The sequence below is a fragment of the Plectropomus leopardus genome, chromosome 6, assembly GCF_008729295.1.
Source record: "Plectropomus leopardus isolate mb chromosome 6, YSFRI_Pleo_2.0, whole genome shotgun sequence".
Classification (NCBI taxonomy): Eukaryota; Metazoa; Chordata; class Actinopteri; order Perciformes; family Serranidae; genus Plectropomus; species Plectropomus leopardus.
Window position 1 is genome coordinate 12,317,979 of NC_056468.1, and position 20,704 is coordinate 12,338,682.

A 20,704-nucleotide genomic window follows, 5' to 3' on the forward strand; every position below is an offset into this window, starting at 1 on the left:
TCTGTCCCGCTCTGTCCTGATGAGTGTATCTCACTGGGGTTTTGCACATACAGGACAGTTTGGTTGTGCTGTTTTTTGTTTGTTGATACAGTAATGACTTGCAGCTATCAGTGTGCAGGCAGTAGACAGTGATTCATCTCACAGTTGGCGCTGTAAAAGGGTAGTGAACCCTGCAAAGAGCCTGTATGCACTGCATGAGTCAAACAGCAGCTCTGTAACAGATGATCTGTCTGTCACCAAGATCCCTGCCCCCTAATGCAGGTCAGAGAGGCAGGGGGAAGAAAACACAGACTCAGAGGAAGCATGTCTAATGATGTCTAAATGCATTGTACTTTACCCTGCTGGAAATAGATATGAGGGGTTATCACAGGCAACTAACTACAAAAGAAAATTTTAATTTAAAGTTAAATTTATTTAAAGTTGTTTAAAAAAAACAAAACTTTACATCCTGTTTCCTTTAGTGTGCAGTAACAGTAAAGAAAACAAATGCACAAACATGTACGACTGATCTTTCCTGTCTTTCTCTGCTGATAACAACACGTGAGCTTTGTATTATTACGCTCTCTACAGCTCCCAAACTGTTGACACTAAATGTAAAGCAGTAGGGAGTTATGGCCCGAGGGCAAAGCTTGGCTGTTTGTGAGTGAAGAAAGATAAGAGGGGAGTGCAGGTTAATCAGGTGTGACTCAGGCTATATGGGCATAGATTTTGCCTCAGCTTTTAAGGGGGACACATATGAAACAGGCGGTTTAGGGGTCCTCCATCTGAAAAACTTGATCATAAAAAACAAAATTTCCTGCATTTTAGGGATTTTTTGTGCATCTATTTGTGCCTTTTATGCATCAATTCATGCTGTAAATGTCTTCAATTTGTCAAAATAAAAGTCCATTGCTACTTTTCATGTTGTTTTATCAGTGTGCCCGTCTTCTAAATATGGAGGTCCCCTTTAACTCTTTAAAATCTGGATCGACATCACTTTTGTTGTGCTGCACTCAGTCACCTTTCATAAGCACTGAAACCCATGGAAGCTGGGAAAATTGGTTTGATTTCTTCAAAAACGTGGGAGAAAGGGCAATGAACAATTACATAAGAAATGTCTGGAAAATTGAAAAAACAAACAAATAACACATAACACACACACACAACATGGTGAAAGGTGACAAGACAGAACAAAAATGACTCAAAAATTATTATGTTAAAGAAAAAAAGATTTTTCTTTTTTTTTCACTTTCTTATAGTCATTTTTGTTTCTGTTTTCTTGTTCAAGTTGCCCATTGCTTTCTTCCCATGTATTTGAAAGAAATCAAGCCAATTTTCTTTTCAAACACAGTTTTGCCGAAGGGATTCAAACACTCATTGCATACAGAGACATGTCACTGAAGACGTGTGGTTGCAATGTGATGTAGGCTGTTTACCTGAAAGACTGTCATAGATGATTGGTTGCTTTTGAGCAGAGGTTTGACTTGTTTTTCAGTGAAGCTTTAGATGAACTTGCTTACTGTCTTCAGCATTGCTATTACATTACAACATCCACAGAGGGGGGAGTGGAAAAGTCACACATTGAAACATTAGTCAATCATACTTCATATCAACTTCAAAATGCAGCCCTTTCCCAGCTCAGCCCTTTCCCAGCTGGATTCTTCCTCCCTTGTTTTCCCCCCTTTACTAAATTCCTTCCTCCTGTTTCCGGGTGTTTCTGCAGAGGAGAACTGACTGATGTCCCTGTATGGAAGAAGAGGAAGAAGAAAGTTTTCAGGAAGATTTCAGCCTTCGGCATATCAAGAGCTAGAGAGGTCATGAGAGAAAGAGATGGTTTAACATGGACAGAAAAGGAGAATGGTGTTGCTCAGTTTTGTACAGCCTGTTCATGGCACAGCTACAGCTACAGTGTGGGGGTGAGTGAGAGAGAAAAATTGCGTGGTAAGTATGCGTGAGTAAAACAGCGTCATCAGGCAAGGAGGCGGACCCCGCCAGACTATGGGTGTCGCTGTGGGCGGGGCTTGGCCGCTGCAATTGACAGATTACAGCGGTAGGGGCGTGGCTTGCCCATGCAGACAGAGAAGCACGTGGCTGGGGCCGTCTGCACGAGGGAGCAGCAACAAAGACCAGCCAGTCTGGAGAGCAGAACAGAACACAGGACATCTGCTGCACACACATGTACACGCACACACTCTCTCTTTCACACACTCACATGCAAAGGGTTCACATTTGTTCACCTCACGCAGGCATGAGGCCGTACATGGAGTCTCCTATATCAGCTGCAGAGGACAAACACACGCGCACGCACGCACGCACACAGAGACAGCAGCAGCATACATTTGTGACTGACAAGTCGTTATTCTACACTAACATAAACACACTATTACGTGCACGTGCACCACTTTACTGCAACAACTTGCACACATATTTACACATACACACGCTATCAATCACCAACAATCATACCCCTGTACAGTTTGTGTGTGTGAAGAAAGGGAAAGACTTTAGACAGAGTGTGGGTGCTGGGAAAGTTTGGGGGGACTCCTCCCTGGTCAGAAACAACAAGAAACACATTCATAAGAGACGTAGAGGAGGCTGTGTAGCAGCACCAGCGAGGGACTAAATGGTCAGTAGGTGCTGATTCAGCAGATCTCATTCATTTGATCCAATCTCGGTGACAAACATACATTTATGATACAGGTTTTTTTCAGCAAGTTAATTTCACAAATGAACACAACATTTTTTAAGCCTAAATGCAACTGAAGAAGTCAAAAGCAATTATTAAGCTGTGAACAAACTGCACCATGGTTGCATGATTGCCAACACAAGGCTGTAATTGTGTTTGTCGTGATGATGTTCCGTAGTCTCATTTAGCCACTTGTTAACAACTGCCTTTTTTATGACACATACAAGCTTAAAAGCATGTGTGGTATTTACAGACATATTTTTTTTTGTAGACTTCAGACGCTGAACAAATTGGCAAGTCATTGTGTCTTCATCTGTAATTTTCGTTTTTGTTTACAACTGCATAATTTTTGTATGCAAATGAAATTATGTTTGGTATCATTTTTTCCAACTGGTGTTTCGTAACGTTAACTTTGGTTCTTCATGGTTTTCTCCTACAACTTGATTGGATGCTGTCGGATCGGCTTAAACAAAGTAGATTTAGGAAAATTCGTGTTGACTTGGCGGGAATTGAATAGTGTTAAAGTTGATTGTTTCAGGAAATGAAGACAAATGAATTAATTTGCGGCACACTTTTTAAATAACATACTTTTAAAAATTTGCTTGGAAGGTATCATTTCCATGTCAAAAAGCTTAAGTCCGAACGAAGTCTCGAGTCAGTAGTGTTAAAGTCCATGTCAAGTTGTACGTCTTTTTTGATTTTCTCAAGTCAAGAGTCATCAAATTTGTGACACAAGTCTGATTCAAGTCCAAGTCAAGTAGCTCCAGTCCACACCTCTGGTATATTCTATCTCACATGTTTCCTCCAGTGGGTTCACCTTGTGTGTCCCCAATAATCACAATAAAAGCAGTGTAAATGGAGCTGAAAGTAGCAAGGATTTACAACAAAGCTGTCCCTGATCTCCCCAGAATCATGCAGACAGGCACCCTCTGTTCACGAAATGTTTCTCTTTACTTATGTTAACACAAACACACACATGCATGCGCATACGTCATCGTCCCTTTAATGAGGGGCTGCACATGAAGTTGAATGTGGACAGAGCAGGGTGGGGGATCAAGTTTTTGAAGCAATGGTTTTAGTCAGCCTCAGTGCAGAGCTTATCAAGCCCCGCACACAGCTTATGTAAATGGATAAGCTGCCATTTCCACCACTAGCCCCTTTATCAACAGTGTCTCACCACACCGACGCCAGACGCAGGCAAGCTGTGCCTCTGTGTGTGTGTGTGTGTGTGTGTGTGTGTGTTTGGCCAGTATCTGCCTAGTAACTACAGAAGGGCTGTTCCAGATTCACAAAAGTAATCCTCACACCCTCTCATGCTCACACACCCACACACTCACAGACTTAAACACAACAGAAAAACATAGCTGCAGATCAGATTGTATGCATCTGTTGTCATGGCAACGTTGTCACTTTCAGCTCCTCACATGTGCCGGTCATGGTTTTGGAAAACAATTATTGTCCCGCCCCCATCCTCAATACAACCATCAGCACCCTTACACCTATCCACCCACACACACACCAAAACCTACAAACATATACACACACACACACACACACATACATATAGAAGCTGATTCTGCGAACGATGACAGCGAGGGGGATGGGTAATGATACTCGACACCTCCCACTCTCTCCTCAACTGCCCCCTCCCCTCACTGAAACCCATGAACCTTCACATACTGAACAGACATACATTTCGCATACACATGCTCCCTCTTTTCTGCTCCGTACAGGGCTGCGTTAAAACAACACTCACACACAAAGACCTCAGTGTACAACACAGAACAGGTTTTCCCTCTTGCCTTCCCCCCTCCAACCATGTGCCTTCTTTACTCACATATGAAAAGCTTATGTCTGCAAAACAAGGGAACCATAGGCTACTACTATTACTGTCAATGACATGGATTTGCATAAAAATGCCACATGATGAGCTGGCAGAAGTGGAATATAATATGTGTGTTTTCTTTAGTGTGTAATCTCCAGAAAATACATATCATTGTGGGGGGGTTACCTTAGAATGAGGCGTTTTTATTTACATAGGGGAGCAGATACTCGTCTATGGAGACTGCAATGTTGTACCAACATGTTTCTACTGTAGCCCAGAAGGGACAAACAAAACTTTAGATAGGGTCATTGGCATTTTTGTGTTAACCCAATGAGTGTCAGAAAAACTCAAGTGAAACTGCTCTGTTTAGTGTTTTACTTGTTTAAATCGCAGAGTACCCTAAAACTGCTTTTACATTGCCTGTTCAGGGTGGGGATATGGCGCTGTTTTGCCACCTCACCTTTCTGTATAAAATGTATGATCGCAGAATAGGTAAGATCAGCGGCCAAAAATGACCGCAAATTGAAAAACAATGATGTCAGGGAGCTCCTTACCCTACAAGCAGAGGACGAGATCAGCCACCAAATCACAGAGACAGTAAACAATGTTGATGATGATGTTATTGACATGTTATGTCATTGTTATTGTTTATGCATCGCTAACGTCGTCTATGTATGTCACACTAGAGGCCGATGCTATTGTGTGAAACGTCACACCCGTCATGCCTCTTTCGGCTTCGTAATGCCGGCATGCTATCTAAAATTACAGAACAGCATGATTTCCTCACATCTGTTTGTTTTTAGAAAGAAAAAGATCTCTGTGGATAATTTGGCTCCCGATGAAAACTACCTATACAATGAACACTAAGGAATTCTCACCGGGAAATGTTTCCACTGTTTTCAAAATGCAATCTTTACAGATCTGTGCCACTAAATCCAACTAAGTCTCCCACACAGTTCCTTGAAATCTAAGCCACAGGTGCCTTTCAGTAGTTGTCAATATGTCACTATTCTGCCATAATTTGTTCACAGTATTTGATGTCACTTTAATCAGCGAATAGCAATCCATGTTTTTTAGGAACCTCCCCTGGTACCTTGGATGTAAACTTTATGCAAATGAACTCTCTGTCATCAAGCGAGTGTGAAAGGCAGAGAAAGAAAAGCAGGGGACATCATTAACATGATGTGATATTGAATTCATTACTGAAAATGATAAGTGTGAATGTGTCAGTGTCAGTTTACGACTGGCCATCCTGCAGTTATAGTGACTCAGATTATCACCAACTGGCTTTTAGTTATCAGAGACTAACAATCAGACTGAAGATGACATGAGAGTTTGTTATCCCTAAGTGTTGCTGCTGATCAGTAATCAGTTGCTAGGTCTCCTCAGCTCTTTTTGTGTTTGTGAGAAGAGATGAACCATTTTTGCAATTGTGTCATTTCCTTTTTTTCATTTGCTCTCATTAGTACAAGAATTAATAAATTGGTTGGTTGGTTAATTTAATTGTGTTTAAGTATCTTAATATTTGACATGTTACTGTATATCCTCTTTGTTTTTTATTATGGTTATTTTTGTTTGTAACTTTTATGCTGCTGCCAGGTCTCCTTTGAAAATGAGGTTGTAGGTTTCCATGGGACTGACATGGTTGAATATGGGTTAAATTAAAAAAAAAAAAAAATTAAAATGATATGGTAATCAAGTTACATTTACACTTTATTTTTTATAACATCTTTACCTGAAAACATACTCTTAAAAATAAGTGAAACTCAATGAATACAGCAGAGTATGCAAGGGTTAACAATAGACATTTTTGTCAGTTTTTTAAAATGGGACAGATGGACATATTTGGTATGTCCATAATTTGGTCAAATTGGTAAATTAAACTCTTCAAAATCTTGTTTTTCCATGTTTCAGGTTGTGGAAAAAAACATGTCAGTTCACATGATGAAACCAGTGTTACTGTGTATTTAAATAAGTTTGTCAATGTTGTGTATTCCCCTTTAAAAAGTTAGGGGAAGATCAGTAGCAGCACCTACTTTTACTTTCACTTGGCTACACCGTCTTCCAGTTTCTACATGCAGTCTGGTTTGAACTGGAGCAAACAGACAGCTCTAGCCAATGGCTTCCAGACTGTACTAGCCTTCTAAGTTTCCACGAATCCACTCACCAGCAGATGACAACATGTTCCCTTTAACTCAATCATACACAAACACCCAGCTGCTCAGGGTGGCCTGTCGTGCCTGGGGATGTGTGTGATGTTATACTGACAAGGTAAGGGGATATGTTGGGACTTGTTAGACCTGCAGGGTAATAAATACAGCACACATGATGAACTGCAAGCGATTAGAAGGAACATGTGCTCGTGTTTTACAAAAACACACCAGTGGATGATATGATGTGGTGGATGTTAGTGTTAAAAACAGCACTGAAAAGTAAAACTTGATAGAACAAGAGAGCTTACATGGCATGTTCAGTCAGATGATGGTACAGTATATTATCAGTATCATGATGTGTCTTTCACTAGAAACTTGTTTACCGCCAGGGCCGTAGCCAGGATTTTGGAAATACAGAGTCCAAAGTCCTGCACTTTAATCACACGCCCACATATTTGACTAGCCAACAGTGAAATTTACTTTTCCCACTTTTTGCATATTCATTTGCCTGTCAATATATATATTGTGCTATATTTATCTCCCTGCACAATTACCTTGATACTATAGCATGATAAGATAATGTGTGTGTTTTTGTAAAACCTAAACTGTAAACACCTTCACAGAATGTGTAAGGGCAACAACCCTGTTTACCAACTGACACTAGAGCCTACTAAAATGAATTTCACAACCCCTTTTTGACAGTACATCCTGAAGCTATCGCGATCTTTACGTGCTGCTCTTATCTTTTGTAGCCTCTAACAAGACATGTTTACGCTTTCAACATAAGTGTGTGTGTAACTTTTGCAAGCTACAAATAGGTCTCCAGTCTTAGCGTGTCTATGGAGTGGTTAGAACTTAATGAACTGTTTGGTTGGTCCTTTAGCAATTTGATAACTGATAAAGGATAGTGATACTCGATGGAAAATATATTAATTTGATGGAATTACAATATATTGTCACTTATTTGCTGGAAAGTTGTTATTTGAGTTGATTAAACATGAAGATGCTAGGGTTGAGCTTGTATGTTTATGTATTGCAGGTGTTTTTCTTTTGTTAGTTTTGTTTTGTTTGTTGCTCTCTTTTTTTATTGTTTGGGTCCAATTTTGTTTGTGTGTCTGTTTTTTTGCTTGTTTTTTTTGTTTGTTTTTTTTGTTTTGGTAGGCGGATTATGTTTTGGGCTGTAGGGATGTGTACTGTATATATGTTCAATAATGTAAATAAAATATTACCAAAAAAACAAAACAAATAAGTCAAGTCTTTGCACTCAAATCACAAGTCAAGTCCCAAATCCTAAACTTTGAGGTCAAGTCCAAAACAAGTCATAATGCACTCCACTCACCAAATGTAATGCCATTTTAACTGTACCTCAAAATCAGGGAAAAACATTTAAAATTTGTATGTATCTGTCAATACATGTTCATAAGAATTTGTTGTGTGTCTGTCTGCAATTGTTTTGCATACTGCAGTTCATTCTTTATGGACCATTATATCATTTTTGTACACAACCTAAATTATCTTGGGTATTTGATTTGTTCTTAATGATTCTGATGAATTTGATTAGATATTGTCAGATGGTTCAAACAAAGTGCATTTGGTGAAATAAGTGTTAAATTTGGTGTAAATGAATAGTGCTAACAGTTTATTTAGGAAATGAAGGGATGTTGATTTGTTCCTGGCACATTTTTTGAATAGCATGCTCTCTTATCTTTGGGCTTATGTGAAGGTATCAAATATTTTCAAGTAAAAAGACTCAAGTCCAACTCACAAGGTGCTTGAGTCAGTGTCAAGTTGGTTTGATGATGTCAAGTCAAGTGTAAAGTCATACATTTTGTGAATTAAGCGTCCCAGGAATGAGCCCTGGAAGTTAGTTAGCAATTCAGCACCCCCAGTTCCCTAATTTAAGTCAGTGGGTTTTTTGTATGGATGTTTGGTTAGATGCCTTAAATAAGGCCTGCAGTTTTGTGTGTATGTGTCTTAAAAAAGGCGGTTGCTAACTATTTGCCAATTTGCTAGAATGTCCTCTCACTGAACTGCCTAACAGCCTTATTGTGGAGACATTTTGCAACATACATTAGCTTTTTACAAATGGCAACTACATTTAGGCTTAAAAAATCAGACATTTTATGTTAATTTGCAAAGACTAGGCTATCTTGCTGAACAAAACCTGTAAGTATCATAAATGTTTTCTGCTACAAAGTTTATTTTCTGCAATAATTCAAGATTAAATGGCTTTTTGTTGAGGGAACCAGGGTGATGCTAACTTCCAGAAAAACGTCATCCTTGGGGCATTTTAAAGTAATGAAAATGACAGTTCAGATGTCACCTATTAACCATAGGCCTACATTAACATTGTGTATCAAGACAGCACATTAAGCATTTTTAATTATTAAAAAATATTAGCACTGGTATCATGATCTGTAATTCTAGCTGTCATATGAATGGATCAGGGCCAGAATTCAAATTTTGCTATATCACCCTCTGTTACTGCTTGGCTCTAGTCTGTTGTTACTTCTCAGAAAACATGTTTTCACTCTCTCAATGTCAACAAAACGTGTGTGTGTGTGTGTGTGTGTGTGTGGGAGGGTGGGCAGCCTAGTGTCACCCAGAGTTCTCCCATAACAAACAGGCTTGTATATCTTTCTGGTTATAAATCTACACTTGTTTTGTTCCGCTGACATAAGGTAGGGGGTGAGGCTGTTTTAACAACAAACAGGGTGAAGTTTGTGGGACATCAGGCAAACAAGGTTTTACATAGTGGGCTCTGTAAATATTAGCAGCCAGTCACCAAACATGTTTTTGAGTTGTTACTACAAATGTGCTTTACATGAAACAATCATTTTTATTAGTTTGACATTACTATGTCCCTTCTATGATGAGTTAAGAGCACCTTTGATGAGTGAAATGTATGGTCAAACCCCAAAATGTTTTAGATGATGATAGATGATGATAAGATGAAATGGTTGTTTAGTTTTAATGTCTATAAGTTGGTCACTTTTGTCATTTGAAAAATGGCAGTGTACTATAATTTCTGGAGTTTTAGTTTTGATAATATTTTTAATAAAACTCACTAAAGAATAATGCAACCTACTTTTCATACTTTCACCCGAGTATCCTCTAACAGATATACAATCTTGTACAAAGAGGCATTCCTATGTGATTACCCTCTTTATCATACATTTGTTTTCTCATTTAAGTCATGTCAGCACTATTATTCATTTACGCATTCACTTGGGTGGATTACTCAATAAAGAAAGATTCGTGGCCTTGTAGGAGGATGACGAATAGATGTGTAATAATGCTACACGCATGCGCAGACGGACTATCCCCCCGCCCCCCCACCGTCTCGCAGAACTGTACAGAACGCTCGGGGGCTCCGCGCGCAGCCAATGGGGACACGTTATTTTACCCGTGACATCATCCGCCACTCCTCTTACTAAAGAAGGAAACAAACATCCATCCAGAAGGAACAGGAGACGGAGAGAGAAAGACAGAGAGGTAGGAGGGCGAGGAAGGGAGAATTAAACCCACCTAAACCTGCCCGACACGAAGGACAACGCAGCCGGAGAGAGTAAAGGACGTTGCCAAGACCTGAAACCCTCGAGCTTTTTTTTCCGCTGCCAGGACAAACGGCCACTTTCCCTGTCGTCTCGCGAGAAACTTCATCGATTTTTAGCAGGTGATGATCTTGGATTAATTTTTTTTTCTTAACAAGGACGAATTTTGAAGCTTGTCGAGGTAAACAAGGAAAAGAGGGGTGTTTATCTAAGCAGACGGTCGGTCACGGCGACCTTTAACAGAGGATTGAAAGGTCAGGGGGTGTATGCGTGGTGGTATTATGTGGTATACACGCTTTTTTGGGGGGGGTGTTTGGTTTACTGAAGTTGTCGCCACCACCATCTCCTCCTCCTGACTGGAAATATCACAAGCCATCAAACGTGACTCCGTCTGGTTTCGGGAGAAAACAAGGGAGGGAGCTAGCCAGTGCTGGTTGCTGTCTCTGTTTTTCTATTTGCCCAGAGCTGGGGGATGGGGAACCAAAGCCAGCTAATTCCTGTCTAGAAATAGAAAATTCATAAGCCGAATGGGCAAGTAGAGCGAGAGAGTTGTTCTGAAATTACTACACAGCATTTAGTTAAATATTATATGAAGTGCCAGCACATCTTCTGCTGGTGTTCGCAATAGTTTGAGCTTTGAAAACGAGGTTTGCTCGGTGTTGAGAGCTATGTGGCACCGCCGAGTCGTTTCTAAGCACTTATGTGTGATTATATTGTCGAGGTTCGCGTATAGCTTCGTTGAAAACACATCGAAAATGCCTGTGAGCAGAAATGTTGCGAGAAAAGGGAGCTACAAAACGATGTCTAAACAGGAAGCAGAGAGATTGCAGACAAAGGAAGAAAGAAAGAAACAAAGGGAGCAGGGACCACACTGTCTAGACTGTGGGTTATTTCAGAAAACATCAGTGTTGTTGCCTTCCTGACGGTCTCTGAAATATTTTGTAACACTGTGTCCCTTTTAAAGAGAATAATTTACTGCATGTATCAAAACATCAGAGGGCTTTTTCTGTTGTGTCCTTCAGTGTGACTCAGTACTTTTCTGCCCAGCAGGGCCTGAAATATGAGCTAAGCCTGTGTCTGATACAGGAGCACTGTCTTGCACCTTTTGTTTGCTGGAAATTTTCACAGCTGTGTTGTTTTAACTGGTCGATCGCTTGGAGACCAAGTAGCATATTTTCGAGCCAGGCATGTTTTCACATTTTATTGGCCTCAATGTTTGGATTTTTGTGAAAGGAAGTTGATGGTGAATGATATGTGGCTTGTGATCTGCCTTGTGCTGGAAACCCCCTGACTTGCCCTGTAGGATGTGCAGTATTTCACAGTACACTACACTTTTGAAATGGCACATTTATTGCAGCTTACCCCCAATTTTACCCAAACAAGACATGAGTGTTTGTTTTGCTCATGAACAGAAATGTAGGTATTGATAAATCAAGGTGGATGAATGAGGAGCTTCAGTGGGTGATGAACACCAACATTAACAACAGTCAGCTATAATGATAAGTGTGCATGTTTTTCTCTCTTGAAGTCCTTATTTGATCTTCAGACAACTCCAAGAGTGCAAGTGTATTTATGCCAAGTTGAAAGTTGGGTGATTTCTAATATTGTAACCTGACTGACTTTACCTCCTGTCTTATTGTGAGGTCTTGGTAAAGGTTAGAGTACCATGCCTGCTGTTTGTCTGACAGCTGGGCCCTAACGTGACAGCTGAGCCACACTGTGCATTGTTCCTTTGTGTCACAGTTAATCTGTTAGCAGACATGGCCTTGTCATGTCCTTTGTTGTATCTTTCATCATGTTTTCTTGTCAAATGTGATGTAGCCTCCGTTTAAATTGATATCTTCTCTTTGAGGAGCTCAAAGATCATGGGTATAGATGTTTAGCTCAGATCCTCTAGTTCAAATCCACATGAACATGATACACTGGTGTTGGGTTTAAGGAGAAAAACACTGATGATCATATGTAAAGAGAAATTCCTGTCGAGCTTCATGGTTGTTACTGACCTCTGGCTCATTCCTGTCTGGTATTTTTCAGCAGTCAGCAGTTGAACACGTGACGTTAAGGGAGAGAAGGTCTTTGTGGGCTTTTCCAAGGAAACCCTTTGTTGACACGGCAGTGATAGCATGCAGGGTTGGATAAAGAGAGGAGGAGGGGAGGGGTTTGGGAGAGGTGGGGGGGCAGCTCAAGATTTAATAGCACTTGTTAGTCTGTTGGTGGGACCAGGACACCTCGAGGGGACTGACAGGACGTTCTGAAACAACTGCCAACCTCTCCTGGAACATTAAGCTCGCATGCCCTGTTTGTGTCCGTGACCAGAATATAGACGAGCTTCACACCAGCGCAAGCAAGCAGCTGCCATGTTACAGCACGACAAGGCCAAAGGTTGTTTACAAAGGAAGTATGGCACTGTTGCCGTGTATGGTGGTAGTTGTTGGCCCTGTTGTTCTTCTTATCTGTCGATGAGATGATTTGTAAAAGAGTCAGAGCAGGACAGGCAGACAGGATGCCTCTTACCCGGCTAATCCAAGCCTTCCTGTCTGTCTGTTTGTTCATTCATCAAGGTGTTTTTGATCTGTTGCCTCAAAGGCAGTGCCTCCCATTACACAACTTCCTGCTGTATTGCATTGCAGCAGAGCAGGGTGACGACGTCATAGGACTACACGTTTTGCCAAGTTACGCACATACACGCTTGTTTATGGGCGGGTGTGTGAGGAGAAATGACTCCGGAGGTTTGAAACGCCTTGTGTGGCAAGAATCTCAGGGAGGGAGGGAAATACTTTCTGAAATCATCGACCTACTTTGTTCCCCATCATTCACTATCTTGTGTTATTTGGTAAGAGCAGTGTGTTATTTTAACAGCCGTGCTTTTGTTCTTTTTGTGGCCGAGATACAGCTTGTGAGTCAGGGCTTCATTTTGTGTCAATGTGGAGGATGTGAAAAGCTTCATGACACTGTTAGTTATGGTGACGAGTCATAATTGGTCATATAATTGACATGATACATAATGATGACACATATAACACAATTGGCTTTGTTATGAATAATTACCTTTAGTTATGAATAGTAACCTAAGTGATGCCAACCGGGTAACTATGCCTTAGCTATTGTTTTTTTCTGAAAGAGGCGTACAGATATGGAAACGAGGTGGTGGTCTAATGTTAGGAAGAGCCATATCAACTGTTCTCAGGACTGTGAAAAGGGGTTCACGGGGGAGGGGACAAAGCTGTGGGACAGAACAGAGTCCAGCTTCTGCCAAGGTGCCGAGCAGAACACAGCGAGTGTTGTTTGTTCTCTGGACTTCCTGTGGAGAAGCTTTCATTACTGTATTGAGGCTAAAGGGCAAGTCAAAAGAGACAGGCATGTTGTTCGCATATTTTCATAATATAACCCCTTTTCTCTGTGAGTCCTGTTGATACAAGTTTCTTTGGAAGCAGAGCAGTGCTGTCTTTACAGGGAAATGTGAAAAGTGTTAAGCTGTATTTCACATTGATGTGTTCAGAAGGAAAAATACTGTGTGTGCCCGTCAGTCTAATTCTCACTCCATTTCTCTCATTCTTTTAGCAATGGCCCAAGAGACGAACCAGAGCCCGGTGCCCATGCTTTGTGCCACAGGCTGCGGTTTCTATGGAAACCCAAGAACCAATGGTATGTGCTCCGTGTGCTATAAGGATCACCTGACACGGCAGCAAAGCAGCGACCGCATGAGCCCCCTCAGCCCTATGGGTAAGTCAGCTCACAAAAATAATAAAAGAAAGATATGGTGAATGGTGTCTTTTTCTCAGAAAAACTGAAATGATTGCAATCTAGATTGAAGTCAGAGGCCCTGCTGTAAACAAACACATGTATCTTAACCTATATATTTATAAGTAGAGGAGGGACTCAAGGAAGCATAGATATTGTTTTGTAATACAGTCAGTCCAAGGTCTGTATTTTCCCAGCTCTCCTCCCCCCGCCCCCTCCCTGTTTTTCCACTTTGTGTAATGAAAGACAGCTGTTTTCTTCATTACAGTGTTCAAGGTTAGGTGGGTGTTCACTTCTGTAGACATCTCTGAGGTCAAACATCGAAGTGTCTCTCACAATGTGACTCGGGCAACCTGCTGAGACCTATTTTTTAAACAAGATAAACACATCACAAAGAGTAGAAAGATTATCTCGAATACTGCTTTGAGAAGGGAAAATGGCCGGATACTCGCACACACCCAAATCAACTGAGAAGATTTTGAATTATTAATCAGGGAATAAATGTGATCAGTTTATTTTAATGTCAACATCAATATCAGCGCAGTGCTAGAAACCTTTTTTTGTTCATATACACAGTATTTCTCTCTGAATTCCCATATGATTGCACACATTTTGTGCTTGATTTCATTGTTTTCTGTTTTGAGTTTTGTCTAATAGAGTTCATTGTGTTCTCATCCAGGCTCAGCTGGTAGTCCTACCTCAGAGGCCTCAGCCATCCAGAGACTAGAAGCCAGTCTAGCCAAGGTTGATGCCTCCCCTGCCTCTTCACCAGACATGTCTAGGTCAGTGTATTGGCTGCGCTTGACAGTTAGAGGTAGTTAGTAATTGACGAATGTGACACACCAATTAACTGCTCCCTGATTCTCCTTTTTTATTTAAACCTTCAGAACTGTTCAAGGATCTCTTCCTGTGACTCAACAAATGACAGAGATGAGCATCTCGAGAGAGGACAAGCCAGAACCCCTAGAGCCTGGTAAAAACGCACAGACGCACATAAACACACTTGTAGTAACAGACAGGCCAGCAGACATAAACAAGCAGACATTTGACACACACACAGGCAAAGAACAGACACACGCAGGTGGCTGCTCGCACACAGACTTCTCAAGGCAAACATCGCCTTGTAGGACCCACTGCAGCTACAGTTTATTTTTGATGCTTCGCAGCATACCTTAAACCCAACTGTTGGTTTTACTTACAGCCTCCAAGAAAGAGAGAAGGCCTATAAATAAACCTGTTTAAAAATACCTCCACACCAGAGGGCATTCTTAGATTAGACGCTGCCTGCCAGAGGCTTTCTCAGAGTAGTGCACTATTTCCTGCCAAGAACAAGTGGGGGCAATTTAGAGATAAGGAACATACTAATTACTGTTGCCTGGGACAAAAGGACACAATTTCAGCTGCTGGTGTGTTTGCATTTTATTATAGAACTATGAGCAAAAACTCATAAATCTTCTGCTCTTGCAAATTACAGATTTCAGATAATGGCAAATTAAAAGTTGCATGACTAATAAGTGTTTTTCTTGTTGTCTTGCTTTTGTATAGTTGTAAATCAGCCTGCTGCTTCTAGCCCTTCTCCTGTAGCTTCTTCCAGCAGTGAAGAAAGCAAGGGCGACACCCCCAAACCCAAGAAGAATAGATGTTTCATGTGCCGCAAGAGGGTGGGCCTCACAGGTGAGCGGAGGGGGGCATTATGGGGCATCTGAGGCAACACATATTTACTGCCATATACTTTCACTGCCAGCATAAAAGTGTATATCTTTTATAAAGAATGGCAAGGTGGAATAATGGTGCAAACTCCCTGCCGTGAACAGGCTGTGTGAAAGGGGGCTATAGATGAAAAACCTGTGTAGTTGTTCACCTCTGCTGTCCTTGCTTTGACCACTGACCTTTTGTGCTTCCAGGGTTCGACTGTCGCTGTGGCAACCTGTTTTGTGGCATCCACCGGTACTCCGACAAGCACAACTGTCCCTATGATTACAAGGCTGAGGCTGCCGCCAAGATCCGTAAAGAGAACCCCGTGGTGGTGGCTGACAAGATCCAGAGAATATAGATTTTACAAAACGGCAGCAGCAGCAGCGGCGGCGGCAATGATGACAACACCTTTGACAAAGACTGGAGAATGAGTGCGAACCTTTTGAAATGAGCACTGGCATGAGTGGCTAAGTGAGGATCGAAAGGACTTGATTTCTGAAATTACAACCTCAAGAAAATGACGGGGGGGGGTGGGCAGAAGCGAAAAAAAAAGAAAAGAAAGAAAAGATCCTGTCTGAGGGAGATGCATGAATGATCACTTTCCTCCTTTTTTGATTAATTCATTAGTTTGTTTTATCCTACTTTCTGTGGTGTGCTGCTGTTCAGTCCTTTTTTTTCTATAAATATGTATTGTCTTATTAAGAGCAGCCCAGGCTAACTGCCCAGGATATGCTGAGCTCCTCTCACCCAAACCAGGCGCCATTTTGTGCCAAACCGTAGACAGCCATTTTACTGAGACCCCGTCATGTGTCAGACACCGGCGGGTCTTTCAAAGCATTCAGACTACACCGTTACCATAAAGTTGTGTCCCTCAACAACTTTTGTTCAGTGCTCCGTCGGTACTGGAGTCAGTCGACGTTTGGAGAACCGTACAACTGTCCCCCACCACGCACAAGGGGCTTTGTTACTTTGTCTCTGTCTTTCCTAGCTTTACCTACCTCACAGCTGCTGTGTTAAGCTTTGTTGTCTTCCCTTTTACTTTGTTTTCATCAGCTTCGACCCCAGCACAACAATGGATCGTCTTGATAGTCGGCCTCAGTGACCCCTCTGATCAGCATGTCCGTGTTGACTTTGATCGGTTTGATTGTGATGAGGCTGTTTCCATTATGGCTGGAGGTATCATGCTAGACAGGGACAAACAAGTTACTCCACGTTTCACTGAGTCTAAACATTTTCAATGGACACGATGGGTGGCGAAGTTCCCTCACTGGTCTATCTGAGCTCATAGTTTGATCACAGACGCCTGGTGCAGGGCTGTGTGTGCCGACATGTGGCCTGAGAGGAAGGATGGCACCCTTCCCTGGCAGGCCTGGTAGGTGAATTGAAGCAACAATATTGTAGGGGCATGAATGGGATAAATGCATGAGTTACTCTTCATCTGCATTAGTGAAATATGGCATCACTCAACTTAGGGTTTCAGACATTTTATTTGCTGAGAGACAATTATCTGTTATGTTTTATTAGCTTTTTTTCTCTTCCATTGATATTGTACTGATGTTAGCGCATGTATTCAGTGCATTTGTGGAATTAGGGTATGTGAACCATGTTTTTTTTTCTTTCTTTTTTTTTTAAATGCGCTAACAAAACGTTCATGTGAGCACAGTGAGTGAGTGAGTGTGAGTGTGTGTGTGTGTGTGTGTGTGTGTGTGTGTGTGTGAGTGTGTGTTGTTCCCCAACCCTTTTTGTCTGTGGAGCTACCCGGTTTATCAGCACATGTTTACAGAACTACAGGAGCATGCCAGAGCTAGATTTATGAAAAATAATAGATACCAAGATTAGATGTAACTTCTCATCTGTCTAACAGCTATTGGTCCGTGTGTCTGCTTTAGAGCACTGTAGAGAAGCGTGCGTGCGTGTATCTGTGCGCGTGCATGTGCACATTCCTGTGCAAAAAAAGTGTGTTTTCATGGCTGCCTGACACATTGAAACCCACGGATGTTTGTGACTTGTGTTAATCCCGCCCCCCTTTTTTTCTCCCCTGTAAGGATGTGTTTTTCATTTAAAAGACAACTGTATGTATCTGTTTTTGAGTTTTTCCTTTCTGATTCTTAGTTATATGCAAATTTGTACAAAAAATGAAAAAACAACAAACTGTGTTGATATTTATGTATTACATATAATCTTGCTATCCAGCATTACGACAGAATAGTATCATGTAAATAAAACTGTACAGAGAGACATTACCAAGTTTCACTGCGTATTGACTTTATCAGCTCATCATCGTCTCATTTCTTGGTATTGTTGGGAGTTTTATTGGAGTTTTTTTGGCTGTTTTATTGGGCTGCAGTCAACCAAAGAAAATCTTGGTGGACTGAAATTTTACCTACTACTAGGCCAATCAATTTGTCAATGGGGGTAAAAAAAAATCTGCATTCTGTCATTAGATTAACTAAACTAACCATCTAGCTACTTGGTATTGATGTTTGTCCACCAAAGCATTTTTTCCTGAGACAAGCATATTTTTAAAGTTATTTTACAGGGCATGTATCTGCGCTAAATGCTGCACATTTGCTTTTTTTTTTTTTTTTTTTTTGGTCACAGATACACCTTTTCCACCAACATAGAACTGGTTCCATTTTTGGTTTCAACACCTAATTTTGAACAGTTCAGCACATTTTGACCGAGAATAAACAGAACTCAAAAAATATGGTCTTTGGTTCTCAGCTGGAACCAAAAAATAGCAGGTTTAGTCTTGACCTGAAATGCGAACAGTGGTGACACCAGTGGGTGTGTTATATTCCACAGGCTGGAAAGATGGGTAGACTTCAACTGAAACATTTGCAGAAAAAACACTGGTCTCAGTTATTGTTGGTCCATGCTTGGTTTTAGATAAAAACAAATCTTTGTGATAATAGAACAAAAATTTGCAGGTAATTGATGTGTTTATTTCCAGTGTGCAGGGTGCAGCACTTACTCTTGATGACACATCTTTGATTACAATGGCTCCACTCAAATTTGATGGAAATGTGGGCTGGTTTACTCAATAGTACCATGATTCAAATCAAGGATCCCTGATGGAAACTGTTCAAGACCCAGGGCTTATGTGGTGGAAACGTGGTATGAGAGTTGAAAAATCTACCACATTGGGTAAAATGTTGTGCTCGTCACTTTTACAGTGCAGGAGTGGCAGCACAAATACCAGGAAGACCAACCATCACATCCTATGTGTACAAGTGCAGAACAACAACAGGAGGAGAAAAAAACACTTAACACTCAAAGACTGCCAGGTCCATCCATTCTTTCTCCCTTTGTACTGCCATTTTTTCACCTAGAGCAAGTACTCTACCTTGTGCTGACATTTTTTTACTGAGGCAGATTATCTGTGTCAAAGCAACAGGACGCAACCAAAGAGTCTCAGCTGAAAAAACACCAGGCCTCCAAAGCCTCTAGTGATTGTAGTTGGGTGTTTTCAGAAGAAGGCCTTTTGTTTTACAAAAACCCTTTCGTAAAGGCCTTATTTAAGTAACACCACTGATTGGCCAACCAGTAAGTATTTGATTGGACGAGAACATATTGACCAGTCAGTCAACTAGAGTGTGTCAGACAGTCCTACTGTTTCAACAGTTTGCTTTTAACAGTATGGCACTTTTTATTGGCCTCTTTGTGCAGATAAGTCTGTCAGGCCAAAAGGGCAACTTAAAATAGAGAAAAATGGAGACTTATGGGAAGTAATTGATGAATCAGCATAAGACGGTTGTAAGAGAACGTGGAGCTAATTTTACTCAGGACAAGATCAGTGTAGGAGCCACATGTCAGGAGCTCCAGACTCTTAATCCCTCACCTAGCCTAACCTTGCCTCTTTGTCGAGTTAATACAGAGCGCTGGCAGCTCTGACTGTAAACCTCGCTTCACAGACTCTTGTCCAAATCTTGTCTGGGTCACACAGGAAGTATTAATCCTTGGACCCTGGAAGAAAGCGATCCTGTTCCACTTCATCTGGACTAAGGCCGTACAAGCAGGACTCAAATTGTGTGTGTGTGTGTGTGCGTGCTTCAGAGACAATTCGTTTTCTCACACTCCTGTTGGGCCGAGTGTGTTCACAGATGGCGTCACAGCAACAGCTGCTCAGACAGCTGAGGTGTGCTCAAGTGGTGTCCCTGTGACAGAAAGCTACAGAGATCACATTGTCCGGACACAAGTCCAAAGTACAGCGAAGGATTTACACGTGCATATATTGGGTGGGAAAATGTTCAAACACAAGATTTTTATTAAACTGTCTAAATCCAGCCAGTGAGAGTGTATTAGATTACATTGCAAATTAATCACCGACTACACCATCCTCCTTAATCACAAGTCTTCCTGTCCTTTGAACCAGAGAGGACAGAGGAGTGCACTCAATAACTAATGCGCTGACAGATGAGAGGACGATCACTCCAAATATGACCTGGAACAACTACAGACATCCTGAAGCACACTTTGTATGTGTCTCTGTGCAAAAGAGATGAATACACACACACACACACACACACACACACACACACTCCACTGTCAGTAATCCCTCACTCCCCCACACACACTCTAACCTATAATTTGTTACACTGATGTGTGCAGCCCATTTATCTGTGTCACCCTCCCTCTCCCTGTCTGTCATTGGGTGTGACTGAGGTTAAGAAGCTGGCTCAATAGATGTAAAAAATCAGAGATTCTGACCAGCGGAAAATGACAGATGTTGTTACCAGATGTGCAAAAGGGGATGGAAGTTATTCGAGGCCACAGACACAGTAAACACAAACACAAACACACTCTTCTCGGAAGAAAACACCATCATTAAATGTATCTTTCTCCTCGACTTGTTTTTATGTGTTCTTGTTTCAGTTTCATCATGTTGTTTCTACATTCAATCTTCACTTTCGCAATACATCAGTATGATATGTAATTGTAAGTAAGCCAGTAGTACTGGCCAAAAACACATATGAAATACTTGCACACACACACACACACGTACTTGTTTTTACCACTTTCACTGACACTGACAGTAAGCATTTGGACATACAGTACATAGAGGAGGCTA

General features: G+C 41.3%; 1 protein-coding gene across 1 annotated transcript; it reads left to right on the plus strand.

Annotated features, from left to right (window-relative positions):
* Nucleotides 1-10,095: 10,095 nt before the first annotated feature.
* Nucleotides 10,096-17,876, plus strand: zfand5a (zinc finger, AN1-type domain 5a). The gene is made up of 6 exons (XM_042488044.1): nt 10,096-10,319; nt 13,759-13,920; nt 14,618-14,720; nt 14,826-14,911; nt 15,484-15,612; nt 15,843-17,876. Exons 2-6 carry the CDS (start codon nt 13,761-13,763, stop codon nt 15,989-15,991), a joined length of 627 nt encoding a protein of 208 aa, XP_042343978.1. The 5' UTR covers nt 10,096-10,319; nt 13,759-13,760; the 3' UTR covers nt 15,992-17,876.
* The last annotated feature ends 2,828 nt before the right edge of the window (nt 17,877-20,704 follow it).